This window comes from Musca autumnalis, unplaced genomic scaffold (genome assembly GCF_047663935.1).
Source record: "Musca autumnalis isolate F117 unplaced genomic scaffold, ASM4766393v1 scaffold_1, whole genome shotgun sequence".
Taxonomy (NCBI): Eukaryota; Metazoa; Arthropoda; class Insecta; order Diptera; family Muscidae; genus Musca; species Musca autumnalis.
In genome coordinates this window covers 31,515,019-31,536,671 of record NW_027411644.1, presented here as the reverse complement: position 1 = coordinate 31,536,671, position 21,653 = coordinate 31,515,019, and the positions used below count along the sequence as shown (strand labels likewise).

General features: G+C 37.1%; 1 protein-coding gene and 2 long non-coding RNA genes across 3 annotated transcripts; 2 read left to right on the top strand and 1 right to left on the bottom strand.

Annotated features, from left to right (window-relative positions):
* Positions 1-2,891: 2,891 nt before the first annotated feature.
* LOC141390412 (uncharacterized) lies at positions 2,892-3,753 on the top strand. Its single transcript, XR_012409339.1, has 3 exons — positions 2,892-3,006; positions 3,067-3,139; positions 3,203-3,753. It is a non-coding gene; the product is annotated as an uncharacterized lncRNA (long non-coding RNA).
* Positions 3,754-6,528: 2,775 nt separating this feature from the next.
* LOC141395298 (uncharacterized) lies at positions 6,529-11,880 on the top strand. The gene is made up of 4 exons (XR_012410593.1): positions 6,529-6,682; positions 10,147-10,592; positions 10,653-11,226; positions 11,292-11,880. It is a non-coding gene; the product is annotated as an uncharacterized lncRNA (long non-coding RNA).
* Positions 11,881-17,584: 5,704 nt separating this feature from the next.
* Positions 17,585-20,675, bottom strand: Set (NAP domain-containing protein SET). Its single transcript, XM_073971097.1, has 4 exons — positions 19,988-20,675; positions 18,264-18,453; positions 17,863-18,201; positions 17,585-17,797 (listed from the first exon to the last, which is right to left on the bottom strand). Exons 1-4 carry the CDS (start codon positions 20,222-20,224, stop codon positions 17,787-17,789), a joined length of 777 nt encoding a protein of 258 aa, XP_073827198.1. The 5' UTR covers positions 20,225-20,675; the 3' UTR covers positions 17,585-17,786.
* Positions 20,676-21,653: the final 978 nt, after the last annotated feature.

Here is a 21,653-nt window from a genome sequence, read left to right as displayed (position 1 = left end):
GCAGATAAGGCAGTGCTTTGTGTGTTTGAGAGAAAAATTCTTCGAAAGATCTACGGGCCAATCTGTGTTGACGGCGAATATCGGCGTCGTATGAACATCGAGCTGTATCAACTATACAATGACATCAATATAGTTGAACGAATCGAGATACAACGATTGCCATGGCTAGGCCATGTTATAAGAATGAGTGATGATGAACCCGCTAAAAAGGCGTATAAATACGGGCCGCATGGAGGTTCTCGCAGATCTGGAAGGCCAAAGCTTCGTTGGAGCGAACAAGTGAAACGAGATATCACAAAGCTACATATCCCAGATTGGGAAAATACAGCAGCAAACAGAGAGGATTGGAGATTTTTTCTTAGTTCGGCTTATGGCCAGCTAAGTAAGTAAGTAAGTAAGTAAAGCATTCAATCAGCTTTCAATCTGCAATCGAATCTTCAAATTTTCCTCTAAAAATTAATGAACTTAAATTTTTTTTATTTCTTCACAAACACAATGTTCTTTTTTCCAGAATTGCTTTTTGACAATTTGAAAATAAACCATATTCATCGGATTGACTGGGCTTCATTTTGAAAATCAAAACTATTTTGATTTTCCTCAATCTATAAAATGCACACACACATTCTAATATTTTGAAAAATTCACATATGTATAGTCCATATTTACATTAGGCAATTTTCCTTGCGGCAATTGTCAGTTTGAAGGAGAGAAAGGTGAGGCATATGGTAACCCTTTGCCTCTCTACACCAACAAACTGACAATTACCGCAAGGAAAATTGCCAAATGTAGATATGGACATACTACTGCAAATGTTGACATCAAAATTTGATAGTGTATGGGGCGCTTTAGGTTCGTGACAGTCCTTCCACTCTGATACACAACACAAGTGTTTTGAGTGAATACACAGATATTTTAAGGGAGTATAAACCCAATAGAAAGTGTCTTCGAGACAACATTGATGAATCGTGCACGACATACCCAATTCGTTCACGACTCTTTGCAGACAGCCCATTGGGATTGTTGAGGACATTTTCACACAAGTGTCCGCCTATTCTTGCACGACAACTTGGGCGACAGGGTAAGCGAAGTTGTCGTCGGTGACAATGTACATGACACTGTCTTGCAGATAGTCGTTGATGACAACTTTACAGACACTGTCGTGCAATAAGTCGTTGACGACAGTTTTAAAGACACTGTCATGCAATGAGTCGTTGACGACATAATGCCTTACAATGCCATCTATTTTCTCTTCAGTGATAAATAACCGCAGTTCCTCCAATAACCCCATTTAAAAAGAAAAGAAACAATTTTTTTGAATATATAATAATGCATATATAATTAGAGTAAATAAAGTAAATTCAAACATTGTATTTTTCAAAGAGTATATAATTAATAATAATTAAAATGATAACATAGTTATAATAAAAATTAAAACAAATAGTAATAATTATAAAATTGGAAATATTTTAAAATTTTTGTTTTCTGTTTATCGTAATTTAAAAGTTGGATGGAAGTGCTGGGAACATTTAAGTTGTGCTTCAAAAAAATATCCCTCAATTTATCACGCAGTGTTGGCTGAAATTGGGAACTTTCGTCACAAACAGGCAAATCTTCGAGGAATGGTTCAAACTGGTAATTTTCGTTGTAAACTGGCAAAACTTCAACATTATTATTGTCCTCTGCCTGATAGAAGTCTTTTTGATTATATTGTTTTCCTCGAAGTCTTTTCAAATAATCCAGACTTTTTCGAGAAATTTCTCGCCGCAAAGATCTTTTAGATGACATAATGAAATGTTGTAAATATTATTTACTTTTACTTACGTTCTTTTATAATCTGTATATTTATTCACTTTTATTTATATAAACACACGTTTAATATGTATATTCAATAGCTTATTTGAAGGCAAGAACCGAATTGAAAATAACAAAAAAAAATAGTTTTAATCATGGTTTAATAAGAAAGGTTAGCTAAAGCTTCCTGTCAATTTAATTTTTTTCTTTCGACTGTTCCTAAAAAGTCAAAACAATATACACAATCTTTGTATGTGTGTGTGCTGTTTGAATAATATGCCAACAATTTTAAAAGCAATCGAATTCAATGATTTTCAAATTTGTTTTTAGAACATTTGTATGAAAGAAATTCGTCAGCTTATCATTGAAACAAACATTTTATCATATCCACAACTGGATTATGTGGAGAAACCTTGGCCCTTCATTCATTTTTCGCGTTTTTATAAAATGTTCAAAATTGGTATTGTAAACAAACCCACTTGTTGCTTTTTTGTTTACTAATTTTGATGTTTTATGAATTCAGGAAAAGCAAGGGTTCTATAAATTGTTTTCATTTAAATCTACCTCTTTACTTATACCATGGTTTTAATTTTCTATTAATATTGCATAGCATGCTGCTTTCATACAGTTTTAAATTGGTATCGTTTTTTTGTTTTGCACGACACATTGCAAGACAATGTCTTGCAAATTGTCACCTATTCGTCATAAAAGTGGTAACAAATTTAAAAGTTCGCTTTTTTGAAAAATTTCTTGGGTTCTTTGCCAAGACACACTGCAAGACATTGTCATTCAACTTGTCGTTCATGACAATTTCGGAAATTTCGTTAACGAATCGTGCACGAATATGTCTTCGAAGACTCGATTTTCTAAGGGGAAATATCAAATTTGAAATACATGTATTTGTGTTTGTTTTGAAGAACGCACACGAACTACCCAATAGAAAATCGAGTCTTCGATGACATTTTTGTCGACGATTCGTTAACGAATATTCAGAAATTGTCATGTACGACAACTTGAATGACCATGTCTTGCATTGTGTCTTGGCAACAAACCGAAAAATTCTCAAAAGTGTGCTTTGAAACAATTGTACACATATTTATCCAAATATAAAATTTTTGATTTGTAATAAATGAAAAATTATAATGTCATAAAATTCGGAAACCGCGCTACTGATTGAACAATTTTATTTATACAAACTGCATTATGTAAAAAACGGTAAGCTAGAATAAATAGATTAAAATGTTTTAAAATTAATTGTAGCTATTCTTTGAATAGGTGCATGTATGTTGAAGTCACGGAGAACATTGAAAATTCCAGCAACTGTAAAATACAACGTCTGTGGTATAAGGTAAGATTATAGAAAATTTAGTGGATATTCACAACATTCATTTAAAATCGTTTCTTTTTGCAGAATCCAAAAATAAAGAGAGGTCAGGCGGGGTGAGACGTGTATGGCGTGGTAAAGCTGGAAGAAAATATTGGATTGCGGAACATACGGGAGCTAAGTATTATTAATTAATAAACTAATTTATTTTGTAAAAATAATATATTTTATAATTAAATAAAAATTTGACACACGACAACATAAACTAAAATTTCTTTAGTTGGGTCATCGATGACTAGTAGCAAGACAGGGTCGGTGAAGCAGTCGTCGACGAAATACGGGGATTTTAGTCATCTAGATCGTCGTCGACGACAACTTCGCTTACCCTGTCACCCAAGTTGTCGTGCATGAATACTGGGACACTTGTGTGAAAATGTCGTCAACGATCCCAAAGGGCTGTCTGCAAAGAGTCCTCAACGAATTGAAAGTGTCGTGCACGAGTCATCAGTGTTGTCTTGAAGACACTTTCTACTGGGTAATTTAGGTTTTGCGCTTCAATCAAATATCAATATTGTTCGATCCAAATGTTCTATGGATGGCAACTCAACTGCAGTTGCGTTACCAAAAGAGAAAATCATACAAGCTGTTAGGACCCCATACGGGTGCTAATTTGGATCTTCCGGTAGCTCCTCGGTAACCTCTCAGGGCGATTCTTAACCCATCCAACTAAAACCCAGGGCCTAACATCATATTTTGATACATTACCACAAGAACAATCACATGACAATACACTAAACACTTACGGAGAACACTCTTGGAGAATAGGATCGATCGGTGGCCCCGATCCACACTCGACCCACCCATCCGTGGTCCATATAGATTCCGACCTCATTTTGTTATGGACCCCATTAGCTCCCTCTACCCATACACCTCCCTCATGCAGCCCCTTCCCTCCCTAAAATAACAACACTATTCCATATTCATTTTCTTATCAATACTCAAAAATCAAACATTTTTATTATATAAAACATAAGTCTATAATTAATAGATTATTCTTAATCCTAACAGTCAATAAAACATGATAACGACTTGTCGTGAAACAAAAAAAATTAATATCAAAAATCTTTACTTTCTTTACTCGAAATTTGGAACCTACAATCGTACGGAATTGGGGTGGTTTCGGGAAATTTCCCTAATATTTCTTGTAATCTTACTGTCCCTACCTAATCGAGCTCAATTAAGTGGTGATCGTAATATCTGAGACATTCAAAGTCTCTAAACAATTATAGAAAAACCCCTATCTATTACGCTTGTAACGTCCCTCACAATATTTTCAAGAACCAAAAAAGAAATAGATATAACAAAATTAAATACTAATAAAAAAAAATTAAATTAAATAATTGGTCAAAATTTAAGAGAAACAAATAAACATAAAAATAAACTACATATACTAATAATAATACATATACTTAACTAAAAGATATGAATTTAAAGTTTTCTGGGCGAATTCCGCAAATTTGAGCCTAAAAGTCTGCTTCACATGCAGCGCTCGCACTGATTATATCAGTTTTATTTCTCGTATTCCACTTTGAGTGGCCAACTGACATACGACTATATGATGTGCAGACTATTATTGCAATTACTGCAGTTTTATTCAAACAGCTGATAGCTGGTCAAAACTGGGTTCGGGACACTGCTACAATACTTAAGCAGCTGTCTTTTAGCACTCAGCACGCAGAGATGTATGCAACAGGGTGTTACGTAATTTGTATCGCCACAGACTGCCAGCGTATGGAGTTGCGGAGCGTAAATTGTCGCATGAAATTTAAATTCTTTGATTTTGCAACTTTTGTTGATAATTTCAGGGGAAACAATACGTTTTCCTACCTTGATGTTAGTAGTATTATAAACGGCAATGCTTGATAAATCACTTGAGATCTGATTATGCGTATGACACAGGCACACACTGTGATTCATGGACTACCTATGAACAAAATAAAATTTCCTTAAGCTTTTTGCTCTTTAATTTGTCTTCTTTTTTAAAAAAACATGACACTCACTTTCTTGATTGTAGTCTACGGCATGAATTTTGGTTGTCACAAGTGTTAAACCTTCAAAGTCTTTTTATTATTCACTCAAGTTTTTATTTTCTACCGTTTTATAGCCAACAATAGCACAACATTTACGTCCGCACTCAGAAAATTCCACTTTAAATATGGATGATTACTCTTCATTTTTACCTTTTATAGGTGCATTTTCCCAAACAGACATTCTTCCAATAAATTATCAGTTTCAACCGTTTTTCTCTTTCTTTCAAACGTATGAATTCAAAATCCCCCATTTTCTAAACATACGCCAAACGCCATGACACCAACCGTTTGCATTCAGCGCTGGCAGTTATAATTATTTGGGCTACCCTGTACTGTTTAGTACGGTTGAATTTGACAGCTGGTCTGCAAACTCAAGTTGACAGCTGACATCAAAACATTTGTGCAGCCAACCACCACATACATTTATTGAACTTTCGTCTCCCTACATAACAAAACAAATTTTGATCAACAATCGGAAAGAAACTCAACTAAAAATTGCCCACATCCTCATCAAACCAAGAACTGGAGGTTTTCATGGGGTATTAGGCAAACCTGGCTTTCGTCACAATTCCATCTCTACGTTGTTCAACATTTTTTTTTTTTTATCGGTTGGAATATGTGCGTGTGTGTAGGTGGCCTCCATATTGCCGGCCGCAAAAATAAACAAACTACAAGAAAATTTTATTTATTTTTTTCCCGTACAAACATAAGCTGGAAAAGATGCATTTTTTTTATAATTATGCCCATCCCGACATGAGCTGATTGCTGCTAGGCCATCCATCCTTAAGGTTTGTCCCCATTGGTTTTAACCAAGCATTTGTATGTGTGTTTGCATACAACCAGCTTGATCATTCACAATAGTGCTGTTTTTGTGAAGAAAACCAAAACAAACATATTCTGACCAGAATTAATTTAGTTCATCTGTGTTTTTTGGTGGATTTTAGATGCATTGGTCTGTGTTTGTCTTCTGTGCCGCCTTCCTGGACTGATGCAGCGAAGGGTCGCTCCTGAAACACGCTTCCGCCTCAATGCCAAGAAAGCTAATCCATTTCCCACACAGTGTAACCACTTTAGGGTGATGGATTTTTTTTAATAATTGAATTGTCTCGGTCTAATACCCGTCCCGCAACAAAACTCCGGCTATTACGAGCCTGCGCAGGAAGAACCGGTGTGCGGAGGGTTTGTTCGTCTCTGATAGGGATTGGTAATCGCCTCAAAAAGGCAGAACTATGAACAAATCGTGATTCTAATTATGCATGCGTCCCAACGTGGGGAACTCCCACACCCTGAGGTCTCATTGGCCGGGCATAAAAACATATTTTAGGGAAGTATAGTGTAATTTTGACAAATTATGTGATCATTTACTTTGGGTATATGTTATTTTCCAGACCCCCTAGTGGATTCAACCTTGTGATTTGACGGCCCGAGTTTTATTGCTTCGACTGCTTTGGGTTCGTATTGTTCCCAGGATCTGCTGGTAAGTTCCTTTGCTTATTTTCTTAGAACTATGACATATAGGACATGCACCAAAAATAATTACTTGTATAATTAAATCAAATAATTACCTATCCTATATTGCACATAGTTACTAATACTAATATCACAGTCGTTTTCGTTTGCCATAAAACAGCCTATCACAGTTGGTTATCACCTCTTGAGGTCCTTGGCATGAGCTATACCTAACGGCCGACCTTGAAGGTCCTCAAGCTCATACATGTTATTGCCAATCGTTTTCGATATTCTACATTTCGTGAATTTTCGCGCAAATTTCGCGTTAATGTTCTTTTGGAAGTCGCTTAATACATAGTTTCGGCGAAAAACTTCCTGCCCAGGCATGAACCTTGTTACCTTGACCCTCTGGTTATACCTTTTCGCACTTGCTTCATAGCCATTATGCATATTTTGCCTAATCTTTTCACGAATTAACTGCAAACGATCGTTTTTATCTAAATTAAGGATCTCGTGGTCAGTTAAAGATTTTAATTTCTTGGCCAAATTATAGTCAGTTCCTTTCAGGAACATGTGATACCCGAATAAGGCAAAAAAAGGTGTTACCCCGGTTGCCGAATGTACGGCCGTTCGCAGCGCACATTCGATCTCCGTTAAGTAGAGATCCCAATCCCTATGATCTTTCTCCATGTATGCTCGAATCGCCGCCAGAACGGATTGATTAACCCGTTCTGAGGCGTTCGATTGGGGTGAGTATGGGGCCGTTTGTAGATGTTTTATTTGGTATGCCGTTATCAGATCTTTAAATTGTTTGGAGATAAATTGTGCCCCATTATCACTATGGATAGTTTCTGGCACACCGAACTTTCTAAATACCTCTTCCACCAAAAACTTGACCACGTTACTGGCAGTCGCTTCTTTCATGGATTTCAGGAATACGAACTTCGAAAAGTGGTCTACTACTATGAAAATATAAGCGTTGCCACTTTTCGAACGTGGGTATTTCCCCAAAAAATCAATATAAAGCTTTTGGAAAGGTCGTTCGGTTTTAACTTCGTTTCCGATGGTGGTTTGAGTATTATAGTTCGCGTTTTTGGTCTCTTTACAAGTCGTACATTTTCCCACATATTGACGAACCTGTGACGTCATATGGGGCCAATAAAATTTTTCTCTTAGGCGACCAAGTGTCTTTGCGATACCACAGTGGGCAGAAATGGGAGGGTCGTGTGCCTTTTCTATAAGTCCATGGGTTAAGGCTTCCGGAATCCACAATCTCCATTCATATTCTCCCAGTTCCTGGTCAGTATTCGGTAACATCCTTTTATATACCAATCCTTCTTCCACCTTAAGGTCTGGCAACCTATCTCTATTATCTAGTATTGTCTTTTTTAATTCTTCATAACCATCTTTTTGGAACTCGCTCATATCAAAGTCGAGGACTTGGTCCATCTCAAGCTCCTCAATCATTGGGAGCCTCGACAATGTATCTGCCACTACATTGTCTTTTCCCTTCCTGTGCTCTATCTCGAAGCGGTAATGCTGTAACTGAAGTGACCAACGGGCGAGACGACCGCTCAAGTCTTTCAAGTTCATTAACCATTGGAGGCTAGCATGGTCTGTTATGACAGTAAAGTCCATTAATTCGACATAAGGTCGGAACTTCTTCACTGCCATAACAGCCGCTAGACACTCCTTTTCGGTTACACTGTAATTTTTTTGACTTGAGTTTAACTTCTGGGAGTAAAAAGCGATCGGGTGCTCGTCTCCGTGGTCACTCAGCTGGAACAGTACGGCCCCGATACCGTATTCCGAGGCATCACACTGAATGTAGAACCTCTTCTTAAAATCTGCATGTCTAAGCACAGGGGCACTTATTAGTGCTCTTTTCAAATTGCCAAAGGCTGTAATGGCTTCTTTGCTCATAGTGAACTTTTTGTTCTTTTTCAACATGTCCGTCAGTGGGGCAGAGATGGTCGCAAAATCTCGGATGAACCGACGGTACCATCCCGCCGTTCCCAAGAAACTGCGAACTTCTCTAGGGTTTCTGGGTACCGCTATCTGCTTTATGGCTTGCACCTTTTCGGGGTCTGTCTTCAACATTCCTCCCCCAATAATAAACCCTAGGTACTTAAGCTCTTGGAAGCAGAATTGTGACTTTTTAAGTCCAATGGTTAAATTGGCACTTTTGAGGCACTGTGCAACTTCCTTTAACAGTTCCAAATGCTGTTCAAAGTCGCTTGAAATGACCAAAAGGTCATCGAGATAGACGAAGACGTTTTCCTTCAATCTGCTGGGGACGACCTTGTCCATTAGCCGGCACAATCTTTGCGCAGCATTGCATAAGCCAAAGGGCATTACGCGAAACTGGTACAAAGGTCGTCCCGGTACAGTAAAGGCCGTGTACTTCTTGCTGTCTTCGTCTAACTCGATTTGCCAGAAGGCAAATTTCAAGTCGACACTACTGATAAAAACCGTTTCATCAATCCTACTGAGTATTCCGTCGATGTTCTGGAGAGGATAAGCATCCTTCTCCGTTAATCGATTCAACTTCCTAGCATCGAGGCAGAAACGATTCTTCCCGGGCTTCCTCACCACGGTGGTTCGGTTGCTCCAGGGACTCTCGCTTTCCTCTATAACCTTAAGTTGGAGCATCTTATCAACCTCTTCGTAAGTAATTGCTTGGACAGCAGGCGACATAGGATAATGTCTATCCTTCACCGGCTCTGCCCCCTCTATCAACTTAATGGTATGTTTTTCGAGCTTGGTTCTTCCTAAACCTTTCTCTTCAAACGTATCAAATTCCTTTATGACGTCATTAAGTTTTGCTTTTTGGTCTTCTGTGAGGTTATGTGGTTTAAGCCGATGTTCAGTGCTAGAAGTTGTGAATTCTTCAGTCACTTTTTCTATATCCAATTCGCTAATTTTCAATACCTCTGGGACTAGGTCAAACTCTTGCCAAAAATCTATTCCTAGATACAACATTTGCTCCAGATCTGGACATAAATAGATGGTCATATATCGTCGTTTTTGATTGAAATCTACCTCACATTCTATCTTTCCCAGAACTCTAAAACTACGACCACTTGCTGTCGTGACGTTATGGAAAACAGGTTTAATATCCATACCCAAATCTTCAACCAATTCTCGACAATCTTTTCCCAATAAGCTGACCGAAGCCCCACTGTCCAGTAACCCTTTTAAAATTCTTCCTTTTATTCCGATTTCCACATACATTCTGGGATCATTTTTATTTGACTCAGCTCGAGTAATTGATTCTGCCATTAATCGTTTCATCTTTCGTTTTTCAGTGGTCTTGTGTCGAATTTTTAATATTCGCTTCGGGACATGGGGTTCAGTTGAAGATTCCCCAAAAATTCTGGCCCTTGTTTCTTCGTAGTTCTTTTTTCGATCTTCTAGTGATAAATAATGTCTCTGACCTGGATATACTACTTTGTCCTTATTTCCTATATCTTTTTCTTTTATTTCTTCCAGGATTTGTCGTGGCTTTATTTTTATTGGGCTGTATTCTCGGGGTCCTCTCTCGGACGTGTCTCCCCCGTCGTCTCCACGCCCCTCTTGGAGTTTCCCGACTGACAATTTGGGCAATGAGGAGTTGTGGTCCTCGGCCTACCACACCTATAACAAAAGAGTTTCCGTTCTGTGGATGGGCATTCTACAAACATATGTCCTGTCATTCGGCAATTCCAACACACAATTACTCGATTCTGCTGCTGGTTTAGACGCACTGCTGAAACTTTTTCCACAACTGTCTCTGGGGAATTTGGCTCTTCATAGTCGTATTCGTCGAAAACTACCTCGTTTACTTGCCTTCCCATACGTTGCTGAGGCTGAATCGGCCTGGAATCGCGTTTTGGGAAGTTCTTTTCGGCTCCTTTACATTCCTCCCTCAACCTCTCAACAGTGGCTATTTGCATGGGGTAAACAATCATCTTAATATTTTCTTTGACATTAACTTTTATCATATTTACCATATCTAGGTCTGTTATAGGATGAACTAAACGCGATCTTAACTGACCCATGACATGAAAATATGCATCGATGGTTTCGTTTGGCAGCTGTTTGCGCTCTACCAAATCACGCATAGCTTCGAATGACGATTTGGTATTTCGATATTGGACCAATAATGCGTCTTTTAATTGTATCCACGAAGTGAATGTGCGCATCTTTTGCGTCTGCCAGAACCACTCTAGCACGGGCCCCGATATTAAAATCCGGAAATCCCTCAGAATTTCGTCCCAGGGGATCCCATACTGAGCTTGCAGACTTTCCAACCTAAATATGAATTCTTCAACAGTGAGCTTCTGCGAATTCCCGTCAAAGTTAATGCCAAATTTGTCCACCCTAATCCTGATCATGTCGTTATGGAACAATGGTGGATAGCAATTTCCATTGGAAGAAGATGTTCCCGATGGTGGAACACTAGAATGAGAGGCCCCATTCGACACCTCTGGCAACTGCGGTGGAGGGATGTTTTCATTAGCCCGTGAAGTACTGGGCATGGAAGCTGTTTCCTTACTATTCATACTCATACTTTGAACGGTTTTAACTAAGGTATCTAATGTCCTTTTCATGTCGCTTATCTCATTGCTAATGATCTTTTTCATCTTTGTTTCTAGGTATTTGTCAGTTGGTTGTCGTGATTGGTCTGGAGTTGAGAACCTCTCAGCCCCATTATCCGCTCCCACATGCGCCTGTGGTGGAGGTTGCGTGTTCACATTATCCTGTCCTGACCGCTGAATTATCGTAGCAGATAAGTCCCTGATTGTCCCATCTAAGTTTACAGTATTAATTTGGTTTTCTGCCATTTTTTTCTTTTTAGGTGCAAGGTTATGATGTTCGTTATTTGTACCGAAAGTTGGTGGCCAATTTCTTTTGCTGGCCGATCGCGTTAGCATGCCCCTTAAAACCGTCCCTAGTTATACTTTCCTAGCAGTTAATAACTAAGATTGGAAGAATGTTCTGTCTGCGAGAATCTATTTTCACCTATAGTCAACTTAACAAGTGCTTACTGTACTGGTTGTGCTAAATCGCTATATTAGAAAACTAATTAAATCTTTTAAAACTACTATATTCTGTCAATCTTGTGATATAGACTATTTCTGTAAATGTCATGTATATAGAAACACTTAAGGTTCTTTTTATATCTGCATTCACTTTTTTCTATCCCTTAGCTATCTAAATATATTATTTTCAAATTTAATGTAATTAATTTTTTTCATTTAATAAGGGAGTATAGGCTGTTTTTTTCAGAGGGGGTTGTATGTTAGGAGTTATTGATCATGTTGCAATACCAACAATCATTATTCACTTTAACAAAAATCATCATTAGCTTGTTGTATTAAAACTCACTAGCATTTGGCTCTGTGATGAATTTTTGAATTGGTATTTGCAACACCGATTTTTATTGTACATACTTTTTTTCAATGAGTGTAACTTATTCTCCAAAAATGCCCTAGTCAACATATACATATACTAAACGAAATACCCCTTTTTGGATAGTAATCCCATGGCAATATTTTCCTATACTTTAAAAAAAAACAAGCTTTCATGAGTTTCTGGTAAATGACACTCTGTCTTACGGTCATAGTGGTTCCCGCAACGGCTATCACTTTTTCCATACAACTATCCTATATCAGGGTACCCTACAAGACAAAACAAAATCTACTCTTAACAAAGCACAGGTCGATACAAACATTCATAGTTACAAAAAAGACAACTAGAGATTGCACATGACCCTTAAAGGAAGTCTATCCTAAAACTAATATACCTATATCTAATATTGCACATTTATACAGAGCCTATATCGATAGACCTGGCTGCAATATAGACTAGACAAGATTAGCTTTGGACTAGATCTTTTGGTCTATTTATTCTATTTTGGGCTATTTCTAAGTGCCTCGCTTTTCTGCACTTACGCTTTCTCTTACTCCTATTACAATCTACTTAGACCTAGGAGGTACGTTTGATTTGGGCGCCTTTTCTGTTAGGACCCCATACGGGTGCTAATTTGGATCTTCCGGTAGCTCCTCGGTAACCTCTCAGGGCGATTCTTAACCCATCCAACTAAAACCCAGGGCCTAACATCATATTTTGATACATTACCACAAGAACAATCACATGACAATACACTAAACACTTACGGAGAACACTCTTGGAGAATAGGATCGATCGGTGGCCCCGATCCACACTCGACCCACCCATCCGTGGTCCATATAGATTCCGACCTCATTTTGTTATGGACCCCATTAGCTCCCTCTACCCATACACCTCCCTCATGCAGCCCCTTCCCTCCCTAAAATAACAACACTATTCCATATTCATTTTCTTATCAATACTCAAAAATCAAACATTTTTATTATATAAAACATAAGTCTATAATTAATAGATTATTCTTAATCCTAACAGTCAATAAAACATGATAACGACTTGTCGTGAAACAAAAAAAATTAATATCAAAAATCTTTACTTTCTTTACTCGAAATTTGGAACCTACAATCGTACGGAATTGGGGTGGTTTCGGGAAATTTCCCTAATATTTCTTGTAATCTTACTGTCCCTACCTAATCGAGCTCAATTAAGTGGTGATCGTAATATCTGAGACATTCAAAGTCTCTAAACAATTATAGAAAAACCCCTATCTATTACGCTTGTAACGTCCCTCACAATATTTTCAAGAACCAAAAAAGAAATAGATATAACAAAATTAAATACTAATAAAAAAAAATTAAATTAAATAATTGGTCAAAATTTAAGAGAAACAAATAAACATAAAAATAAACTACATATACTAATAATAATACATATACTTAACTAAAAGATATGAATTTAAAGTTTTCTGGGCGAATTCCGCAAATTTGAGCCTAAAAGTCTGCTTCACATGCAGCGCTCGCACTGATTATATCAGTTTTATTTCTCGTATTCCACTTTGAGTGGCCAACTGACATACGACTATATGATGTGCAGACTATTATTGCAATTACTGCAGTTTTATTCAAACAGCTGATAGCTGGTCAAAACTGGGTTCGGGACACTGCTACAATACTTAAGCAGCTGTCTTTTAGCACTCAGCACGCAGAGATGTATGCAACAGGGTGTTACGTAATTTGTATCGCCACAGACTGCCAGCGTATGGAGTTGCGGAGCGTAAATTGTCGCATGAAATTTAAATTCTTTGATTTTGCAACTTTTGTTGATAATTTCAGGGGAAACAATACGTTTTCCTACCTTGATGTTAGTAGTATTATAAACGGCAATGCTTGATAAATCACTTGAGATCTGATTATGCGTATGACACAGGCACACACTGTGATTCATGGACTACCTATGAACAAAATAAAATTTCCTTAAGCTTTTTGCTCTTTAATTTGTCTTCTTTTTTAAAAAAACATGACACTCACTTTCTTGATTGTAGTCTACGGCATGAATTTTGGTTGTCACAAGTGTTAAACCTTCAAAGTCTTTTTATTATTCACTCAAGTTTTTATTTTCTACCGTTTTATAGCCAACAATAGCACAACATTTACGTCCGCACTCAGAAAATTCCACTTTAAATATGGATGATTACTCTTCATTTTTACCTTTTATAGGTGCATTTTCCCAAACAGACATTCTTCCAATAAATTATCAGTTTCAACCGTTTTTCTCTTTCTTTCAAACGTATGAATTCAAAATCCCCCCATTTTCTAAACATACGCCAAACGCCATGACACCAACCGTTTGCATTCAGCGCTGGCAGTTATAATTATTTGGGCTACCCTGTACTGTTTAGTACGGTTGAATTTGACAGCTGGTCTGCAAACTCAAGTTGACAGCTGACATCAAAACATTTGTGCAGCCAACCACCACATACATTTATTGAACTTTCGTCTCCCTACATAACAAAACAAATTTTGATCAACAATCGGAAAGAAACTCAACTAAAAATTGCCCACATCCTCATCAAACCAAGAACTGGAGGTTTTCATGGGGTATTAGGCAAACCTGGCTTTCGTCACAATTCCATCTCTACGTTGTTCAACATTTTTTTTTTTTTATCGGTTGGAATATGTGCGTGTGTGTAGGTGGCCTCCATATTGCCGGCCGCAAAAATAAACAAACTACAAGAAAATTTTATTTATTTTTTTCCCGTACAAACATAAGCTGGAAAAGATGCATTTTTTTTATAATTATGCCCATCCCGACATGAGCTGATTGCTGCTAGGCCATCCATCCTTAAGGTTTGTCCCCATTGGTTTTAACCAAGCATTTGTATGTGTGTTTGCATACAACCAGCTTGATCATTCACAATAGTGCTGTTTTTGTGAAGAAAACCAAAACAAACATATTCTGACCAGAATTAATTTAGTTCATCTGTGTTTTTTGGTGGATTTTAGATGCATTGGTCTGTGTTTGTCTTCTGTGCCGCCTTCCTGGACTGATGCAGCGAAGGGTCGCTCCTGAAACACGCTTCCGCCTCAATGCCAAGAAAGCTAATCCATTTCCCACACAGTGTAACCACTTTAGGGTGATGGATTTTTTTTAATAATTGAATTGTCTCGGTCTAATACCCGTCCCGCAACAAAGCCCAGCAAAATTTTAATGAAGGGGTTTAATGGGATGACGTGATTTCATGGCATCTTTTGCATTGGTTCAAACGAAGTCGTGAAAGATCGGATCTTTTCATTAGCATTTGAACCAATGCAAAGGAAGTCGTGAACGATCGGATCTTTTGATCAGCATTTGAACCCATACAAAGGAAGTCGTAAAAGATCGGATGTTTTCATCAGCATTTGAACCCATTCCATCGATGCAATAGAGATGAATTTCGTGTTTTTATTTATACACTTTTTTCTAAATATATAAGATTAAGGGGTCGATCGTCGATAACAATTATCGTTGAGTGGCGTTGCCAGTTGTCAAAATTGATCCACGTATGGCAACTCTCAACTGAAGTTGCGAATCTCAGTTGACGAAGCGGCTGTTTTTCAGCAACCACCAATTTTCAGTTGCAGTGAACATTTTCGAAGAAACAAGAAGTAAAATAGAAGGAAAAATAAACATTTTGTTAACAATTATTGATTCTTTGCATCATTAATTAATTTTGTGTATCAATATGGTGAAAATAACGACAAAGCAGCAGTTCGAAATATTAATTGATAAACTGAGTGAAAATCCAAACTTAGCCCGAGGAGTTCGGGAGTTTTGGTGAAACCATAGCCACAGCGGATGAAGCGTGGAGGTCCATTTCGGACAGTTTAAACAGCCATGAACCTCTAACACGAACACCTGAAGAGTGGCAGAGTCTGGATTCACTTTAAAGCAAAGTTGAAAAAGAAAATGCCTCAAAATAAAATAAACTTCAACGACACTGGTGGTGGTCAATCAAAATAAGTGAATTTATCGCCTTTGGAGCGGACAGCAGCAAATATTTTGCAAATTAATTTGATGACAAATACAGTAGGTTCAGTTTAAGTACAAATGACGAACATCCTCCATCTATATAGCCAACTACACCAGAGAATTTCGTTTTTGAATAAAAATGGTTTTTATTTTGCCTTTTTTCCTCCTCTGTCAACTTCGAAACGATCCAATTTTGGCACAATTTGTTCTCTATCAAGTGGACAACTTCCTTCAATACTCTCGACAATGTAGATTGAGCCACGCAATTGTTGAAATCATTGCCATGGGACTTTTGGAAACTTCCGTCCTCCAAGAATCGCAACGCTGCGCACACTTTTAAAAGTGGGGGTATTCCTGTTGATCTGTAACTTTCTTTGAAGTCATCCTTTAACGTTTCCACAACGTAAACTACGGCATCCTTTGGCAATCCAATACGCCTTAAACCTGAGATAATTTACTGATTATACAGATCTTTCCACATGATCATCAGCTTACAGTGCAGATGGCAATTCCAATGGATTCGACTTGTCCCTCAAATTTCTTCTAATAGATGCAATGTCCTGTATATTTTCTTCATCATCAAAAAATAATTCCACCAAACTTATCATTTTTTGGGACAGCAAATAAAACTTGACGATCCGAAGATTCAATGGGCAGGTTATATTCCAATCTTGGGTTGTTTTCCAAATTTGCTCGAAAACTCAGCCAAAATATTAAAATGTTGTCCAGAATACACAAAAGAGTTATCCAAAGCGCAATTATTTTTATAATGTTTTTTTTTTTTTTTTTTTTTTTGGCGAATAGAGGTCACAAGTTTGAAAAAACACTGATCGATAACATGTTTATCGACCACCCAGTTGAGTTGACATTAATGGTACAACATTTCGTCTCAGTCGCGCAGACAACTGACAACGCAACTCAAGTTTAGTGGCAATACAAGATAGACCCATAATTATTTACAATGGGCTTGATGTTGTTGGAGACTCGAAATCACAACAAACGTTGTTAAAACTTTCGTCGTCATTGCAAAGGGTTGGTGAAAATGACATGTCAAAGCATTGGTGGAAATGGCATGCTTTGGATCCAAAAATGAATATCATATTTTGAGGTCCACGCTGATATAAAATTCATCGATGAAGATGCAAAAAAATGAATGGTATCTTTGGCATCGAGCATTTTGCTGGGATTAAAATACGTGAAACGCCCTTTCAATTGAATATCCGTGTTTAACCTTTAGCTATTAATTTAATCGTAAAAAAAGTATGAATTTCAATGCGGAAATTTCTATTCCTATATTTGTTGTTGGCAACACAACTGGGGTTGGTTTGATATCCATAATCGACCTCTTGGTCTATTCTTGCAGGTTCTGGTACAAGTTCGAAGTTGTTTTTGTAAGCATTATTCCAATTCAGAGTTTTTTAGTGTTTTAGAGATTTTGTTCGTTATTCTGATTTAGATGGATCTTCTAATAAAACTTTGCAATAAACATAAATATATATCAAATTGTTTTTTTTTTTTTTTCTTTTTTGGCCTTTTTCAAGAGTTTTTATTTTTGAAAATGAAACTTTCGTTCTTTTGTTTGTTTGTTGTTAAATTCTAAAATACGAAATTTTGTTATTCCTTTTTTGTTTTACTTATATTCCTCCGTATTATATATCGCATAGTAATGGAATCATATTGTTACGGATATTATATATCAATATGTGTTTTTTTATCCTTAATACAGCAAAAATCTACTTGTCATCTGAAAACAGAAAAATAAAACAGAGGTTAGTGTTTTTATTTTTTGCAACAAACCAAAGAACTTACCTTCATCATCATCCTCTTCACCCTCACCATCTTCATCATCGAATACTTCTTCTTCATTGTCTTCATTATCTTCGTCATCATCTTCTGGTTCAACCTCTACATCAGGTACCAGATAATACTGCAGAGGATTCAGCCATAAATCGTCTTTAATTAATTCAGCAATTTCATCATTGACCGGATCACTGTTGTCAGTGAACCAATCAAAGAATGTTTTATATTCGGAATTTCGTTTCTTTTTATTGGTGAAGGGTTTTGAGAGCAGTTGTTTTAACAGATTTTTGCCTTCTTTCCATTGTATAGCCGTACTGGTCGACGAGGGACAATCACTATTTTCATCAGCTGTAAAATGGAAAATTGATTTAGGTTTCTGTTTCCATAAAATTTGTAGATTGTTCACTTACATCCTGTACCCAAGTGGAATTCTTTTGTCAGCACTTTATTTTCGAAATAGGGATTCTCGTCAAAATGAAAATGAATACGATATCCAGATTTGATATCTTCAAATTCTTCTACTTCCAATTTATTTAAGGCATGCAAACATTCCTCTTCTTCTTCATCCAATATGGCTGACACTTGTGGATGATTTATAAACTGAAAAGAGAGAAGGTAAATAATTTTAAATTTGAAGGAGGAGAATTACTACAACACAAATCTATAGAAATGGACATACAATAGTTTATATATCCATAACAGACCTTTTAAATGTTTCGTTATGAATCTCCTAGATATGATATAGAAGATATTCTATAAATATAAGTCCTTCTGAAGGTTTCTTCTGGATAGAACCCTTTTGAAAGTCTCTTCTTCTTAAGATAGAGTACCTACAGACAAAAGATCCTATAGATAAAAGGCATTCTGAAGGTCTCCTAATGATAAAATACCTTCTGAAACAATCCTATAGATAAAAGGCCTTCTGAAGGCCGCCTTTACATGAAAACCTTCAAAAGGCCTCCTGCAGATAGCAGACCTTCTGAAGGATTTCTACAGATAAAATACATTTTTAAAGTCTCCAATAGATTAAAATACTTTCTTAAGATCTCCTATATATAGAAACCAACAGATAGCAGTCATTCTGAAGGTCTCCTACAGATTACAAATCTCCTTCTGAGGGTCTCCTATGAATAAAAGATTATCTGAAGAAGCAGACGCTATGTATTGAATACCTTCTGACGGTCTGCTATGGACAGAAGACATTCTGAAGGTCTCATACGGATAGAAACCATTTTGATGGTTTCTATAGATTGAATATCCTCTCAAGGTCTCCTATATAGGCTGACTAAGACAATAACCATTAAGAAGCACCTGAGAACCACACCACAATCATATTTTCATCATGTAGTCGGTGATGGTCTCTCTGTTCATTGGTGGTAGGTGCTCAGTCAAAACTATTCCTTTAATCCTTAGACCAACTAGGAGGTATTCGCACCTGATTGAAGAGTTAATGCATGGGAAATGAAGGCCAAGCCAAGCTTACACGCACCCAAGCCTCAGCAAGGTACAGTCAAACCTGCCGGAAATTACAAAAATCTATATACTATTGTTGAAACTGTACTTAACGGAGCGGAATTTACCTAACTAACCTTAAATTCTACCTGTGGTTCTACAAAAAATCACATTGTTTCAGGTTAAATTTACAATTTTGCCAACTACGGCAACCCTATAAAGCTGTGTACACAACAAAATTAACCCGCCAGCGACAAAAATATGATGACTGAACACACAACAGCCAATAACCGCACACATACACACTCACACATATGCGTCGACAGAATTCGTCGTTTTCGTATTAACAAAAAACCAAAGCATCAACAACAAGAAAATAAATAGACTGATGTAAAAACCTTCGCCCCTTTGTTTTTTTAAAGCATTTATACCTTAATGAGTGTGAATAGCACCACAACAGACTTCCCGGGAATTTTTCTCTTCTTTTGCGGCCGAATAAAAACGGACCACACTGTATCTACACATTAAATGGTTACATACACAACACACAGAACTCATATTACATACACCTACTATTCGTTTCAGTTTTTTCTCTTCTATCCTTCATCTAATGCCTGATCCTGATCATCCTTGCCTCGTCTTCGTCTACTTCAAAAAAATAATTACACTACTACGAACTTACCGCTGTCACCCAAAAGTTTGGAATACGTTTGACCAATTCACTACGCTTCTCATAGCAGGGCTTCCTGAGTTTATTGTATTTCTGCTCAACTTTGAGTATTTCCTCGCTGGCTTTTTCGTTGAGGGCATCTATGTCGTTTTGACACGCATCGATTAATTCCAACGCCTCAGAAACAGCTTCATTGGGCGCGGAGTTGCCCTCATCCAATTTTGCGCGCTTCGGTGGTAAACTGGACATGATGGTGTGATGAAACAATTGAATTTATCTGGATATTTCTTCGATTTGCACAGCAGATGACAAAAAACAAAGGCTCGTCCCCAGCTATAATGTGATTTGCGGCGTCGATTCGATTCTATTCGTATTTTTCCCTCTGACTTGACTTTTTGCGAGTAGTTGTAGTAATAATGATGACGGGATATGTTTGTGTGTTTGCTTTATGTGTGTATTATAAAGAATTATAAAGAATGGCGAAAAATGCCGGTTTACAGTGCTGCCAACAATTGACGGCGGCAAAAATCGCAAGAAATGAAATGACAATGTCCGTCCAGGGTTGTATTTTGTGTCAAATTGTTAGATCGTTTTTTAGGAAAAAGCAGGGCTCTATAGATTGTTTTCATTTACTAGGCGTTTACACCAGACAGTTTGTCTTCAAATGCAACTCTGATTTACTAACACATATGGCCTGTTCCCGTACTTTATAAAGTGGTAAAAGTTGTAAAAGTCGTAAACGATTTTCATATAAATTTTGTGTACGGGAACGCAAAATGTGTAAAAGTGGTAAAAATTGTAAAAACTTTTTAGTTCTGGAACAGAGCTATACATTTGTCTCCCAGCTGTCCATCATTTTTTCACAGACAGCAAGGAAGACAAATTTATGGAATTTTTGTAAAAATAAGTGAGATAATAATTGAAATGTGTTGAAAACAAAATAACATCAACAAAAAGAAAATATGTGAACGGAAAACAAAAAGATGTCGATGATTTTCATTCAAAATTTTACAACTGTTTTTGCAGTTGTCGGGACGCCTACGTCACACAGGCAAGTTGTGGGATTTTGACAATCAATACATGAACTCAACTGTCCTGTCATGTGTAAACGCAGGGTTAAACCTACCTCTTTACTTATACCATGTTCATCACTACATACTCTTATGTTACACGCTAAAACTTTCATACGAAACTTTCCCATTGTTTTGGCGTTCTTAGGTCGAGTTCCCCATTACGGTAATTTCATAAAATTGCTTTTGTATGGAACTCGATCTATGAACGCCAAAATAATGGGAAAGTTTCTTATGAAAGTTTTAGCGTGTAACATAAGAGTATGTAGTGATGAACATGGTATAAGTAAAGAGGTAGGTTTAACCCTGCGTTTACACATGACAGGACAGTTGAGTTCATGTATTGATTGTCAAAATCCCACAACTTGCCTGTGTGACGTAGGCGTCCCGACAACTGCAAAAACAGTTGTAAAATTTTGAATGAAAATCATCGACATCTTTTTGTTTTCCGTTCACATATTTTCTTTTTGTTGATGTTATTTTATTTTCAACACATTTCAATTATTATCTCACTTATTTTTACAAAAATTCCATAAATTTGTCTTCCTTGCTGTCTGTGAAAAAATGATGGACAGCTGGAAGAGTTACATCCAAGTTACAATCCTATC